This window comes from Eurypyga helias, unplaced genomic scaffold (assembly GCF_000690775.1).
Source record: "Eurypyga helias isolate BGI_N326 unplaced genomic scaffold, ASM69077v1 scaffold17840, whole genome shotgun sequence".
NCBI classification, from domain to species: Eukaryota; Metazoa; Chordata; class Aves; order Eurypygiformes; family Eurypygidae; genus Eurypyga; species Eurypyga helias.
This window is the reverse complement of record NW_010226463.1, coordinates 10,652-14,379: the sequence shown is the minus strand read 5'-3', so window position 1 is coordinate 14,379 and position 3,728 is coordinate 10,652. Positions and strand designations below refer to the sequence as shown.

Sequence of the window (3,728 nt, the reverse complement as noted above, 5' to 3'; positions counted from 1 at the left end):
CAGACCACTTTATAACTTCTAAATCAAAGTAATACATAAGGATGGAGCAGGGTTTCTATTTACATAAGCTTTGACAGGAAAGGGCACGTTAAATCATGACTGAATCACTAGCATGAAATTGCATTTCTAAATAATTTAAACCTTCAAAACAATGTTTCTTGCTAAAAATCCTTCATTTCCATGAAATAGTTTGTAAACTTCAAAGAGGTACATTTACACAATCTACAGTCTCAGCAGGAAATAAATTTCAGGCTTATCATCACTGTTAGGTCCCAGCTGCAGAACAGAATCGTGCGTATACAACTGGTCGCTACAGCCGTAGTGCAAAGCGGTGCACGCGCCCTCCGGTATTCCTCGGCCCTCCACATCCTCCCCGGGGAAGCCATTCAGGTACCTGGCTATGTAGGAGCCTGTTGAGTGCCTGTTGATAACGTGAGGAGATGCCGAGGGCTTGTTCCGAAGGACGACCCCCGCTATGCTACCGGGATTTGAAGATTTTTGCTTGCTGGCAGCCTCCTGCCTCTCCTTGGCACGGCTGGCGATATTCCGCACCCTGCTCTGGCTTCTGGATGAGAGTTTTCTCACCAACGCTTTTGGGCAGTCTTCATCAAGCTGCCTGGAGTACAGCATTTGACAGCTCTCCTCCTGGTCCAGGGACACCAGCTTCCTCAGCTGCTCCGTCAGAGCATCCGTAGAGTGTGGTCTCATATTCTTCATAGCAGCAAGTTTCTTGTCTCTCATGCCTGAGGAGATAAAGCTCCTACTTATGTACTGATACTTACTTTCAAAATTGCAGGAAATATCCTCTGAGGTCAAGTCACCAAGACTCTTGGATTTGCAAGGGCTCGTCTGCTTGATGGCTGAATGGGGCGGGAAAGCCAAAGCGTTTTTGAGCGCCGGCGAGTGTCCGCTCAGCTGGGATCTCTCGGACGTACACATCACATTTTTCTGCTTATCTGAATGATGATGGTACAAAAAGCCAACGTTTTCACATGCTGGGAAAGGGAGCTGACTCCCCGCAGTCCTGAAGTCACCCGAGCAACCCAGGGAGGCCCCACAGAGCTCAACACTATTCCCAAAGGTCTTCTCGCCACCACGCCCAGCGTCCTGCTTTTGCCTCAGCTTCAAAGGGGAAGCCAACTGGCTCACGTCTTCCCTCCTGTACTCACAGGCAGTTACCAAGAGATCTTGAGAATCCCCATCCACTTCTACAAGGCTGCTGCTTTCTGAATTTTCACCGGCGAGAGGGTCAACAAGCATCTCCTCAAAGATGAGGCTATTGGAAGCAAAGGAACTGGCAGACTTGGGGGCTTCCCAGCTTGTTCCAGATTGTGTTCCGCATTTTCTTTGGGGATTTGCATTTAGCAAAGAGAGAGGAGAAGGACAAGGAGAGCTAGGAGAATTATTTCCTATACCATTTAACGTTTTCTTGCAAACCAATTCACTGTGGGTCTTACATTTAGAAGCTGGTGTAAGAGTTGCCTCACGGATAATTGTGTACACAGAATATTCCGCAGTCTCGGGGCTGGAGAACATGGTAGTATCTGGAGTTGAGAATAAAGGGGACCTGATGGATTTTGTGGTAGTCAAGTGGTGCTTACAGGGACTGTTAAGGTTCACAGGGAGCGCGTGTGGGTGTGTAGCCATCATACTGAGGGTCTGACTGCTCGTGCCATGGAGGCTTGACACCACGGTAAGATTAGCTCGGTCATCTGTGACATCAAGCTGTCCAATGAGGGCTGAGACAGCGCTATCCATCTCACTCTCGTTCGCTAGAGAAACTTCATTTATAAGACGAGAAATGTCGCTGTCTTGCGTGGTGAAAGTGGAGTGCAAATCAGGAGCATCAGAGCAAATAGTAGAAGAAATATCCGTCGAAGAAAGAGGTGCTACAGTGCTTTTCTTGACGTTGTCACATTTGTGGTTTTCCATCTCTACTTTTTGACAAAGGGAATTCCCCACAAGAGTTAATTTCTCTTCCCTAGTCCCTTCTGTATCATCTTTGTTTTTATCACCTACACAGTTTTTGTCACATGTTTTTTCTGGGGAAAGATCAAAATCAGAGTCCTGCATTAGAGGGACAGTTGCATCAGAAAGATCATTGTCCTGATAGCCCATGAGGTGATTTGTTTCAGCTACACCAACTGGAAAAGCTAAATTTTCAGGTTGCTCCTGTAGAGGTGGTCCTAAAGAGTCAACCATAATCTCCTCCTGGTCATTCTTCCTAAACTGAGATGCCAAATTGGAAGCATTTGCTGTTTTCTCAGAACATGGCAAACCAGATTCTTTCGAGTTTGTTTCCTTCTCATCTGTATCGTCACCGCTGTTGGCTAAATTAAATAACAAACATATTAGTCACATACAATACTGCCTTCAGTTTATGAACAACTCTTTTGTCCTTAGACAGACAAATGGAGAACGCAAAATCAGGTACAGTTGTGACAGAACTTAATTATGGGGTTGTGTAGGTTTCATACAAATTATCTGAGTGATATGAATAAATGGAAAAATACAACTGCAGGCACTTCATTGAAACTTCCTTCGAATGTCTATTACATCCAGCACGCGATGTAATATTTGTTGCAAATAATGTTAATGAGGTACCATGTCATAGCTTGCACGTGGCATTACCTTCAGTTGTGTTCCTAGTCAGATTTGTACTATAAAGAAGCATGGCAATAAAGACAGAACAAAACAGCTCTGTTAAAAAAACATAATACTTTGAAACAAGATGCATGCTTACAAGAGCCGAGTAAAAAGCATCAAGTAGATGGACTCAGATTGCTTTACACATGTAGTTATTGTAAAATGTTACAATTCAAGGATTCATTTTTGATCTCCTACCAGCATACTGCATCCATGAGAGCAAGATTTTGAATTCCTTGAAAAATATGTATATTTTCTCCACCAAATCTTCTTACTTGTCTTTATATGCCAAATCCAAGCTCTGTGACTGACTCCTTTGGAGCTTTTAATTAAGCAGGGCTTAATTAAGTAGTCCTTTTAATTAAGTAGTCCTCTCAGAAGGGGCAGGATTCATTCCCTTTGACAGCTTTGTAGGTCACCTCACCAGGGCCTATACTTTCTGCAAAGCTTATTTTGCAATAAATGAGTATCTGTGATCTTCAAAAAGTGTGGAAGGAATTTGTGTCTTTATCTGTAGCATCTTTAGGAAGAAACATCTAGGAAATTATTACATCTCCTGTGAAGAATGGCTGAGCTATATCAGCTTCACAGGCTTATCCAGAGGATCTTTCAGTTTATAACAGACCATTTCAGAGTTAACTTCCTTTACTAGGAACAGCCTCTTTCCTGTCTACAGTTTCTTCTCAGGGTGGTAGAAAAAGGATTGGTTTGATTTTTCTTGCTGTTTCTCCTAAGTAACCCCTTTTACAAGGCAATGTCCCCATTGCCTATCCCTTCAAAGCCACTAATACGCGCAAGTGGAACAAAGGTGGCTCAACACCCCGTTCTCATCTGAGCCTGGCAGGCCTCCTGTTTTAGTCTCCTATTTTAGGGTAGCTGCTGTGGTTGGTGGAAGCTGCTGCTCGGCAGCTGAGAATATTCAGAGCAGAGCAGCATTTCCATCCCCTCCCCAGCCAAGCGAGGCTCTCGGCGTCCTCGCTGCAGCTTGCCACGGCGGGCAGACAGTGCCCCGCAGGACTAACCTCAGAAACGCTGTCAGGACTGAGCAGAAGCCGAGGATCTGAGCCTTGCAGCCTCCTGGG

At 44.8% G+C, this 3,728-nt stretch overlaps 1 protein-coding gene across 1 annotated transcript in view; it reads right to left on the bottom strand.

The window, feature by feature from the left end:
- Positions 1-222: 222 nt before the first annotated feature.
- The window catches only part of LOC104510867 (1-phosphatidylinositol 4,5-bisphosphate phosphodiesterase eta-1-like), a gene marked incomplete at its 5' end in the record, with an annotated part of 12,302 nt that continues 8,796 nt past the window's right edge, over positions 223-3,728 (bottom strand). Inside the window, one exon of the mRNA XM_010153255.1 lies at positions 223-2,330. Within this exon, the coding sequence (XP_010151557.1) occupies positions 223-2,330 (2,108 nt within the window). The remainder of the gene's footprint in view (positions 2,331-3,728) is intronic.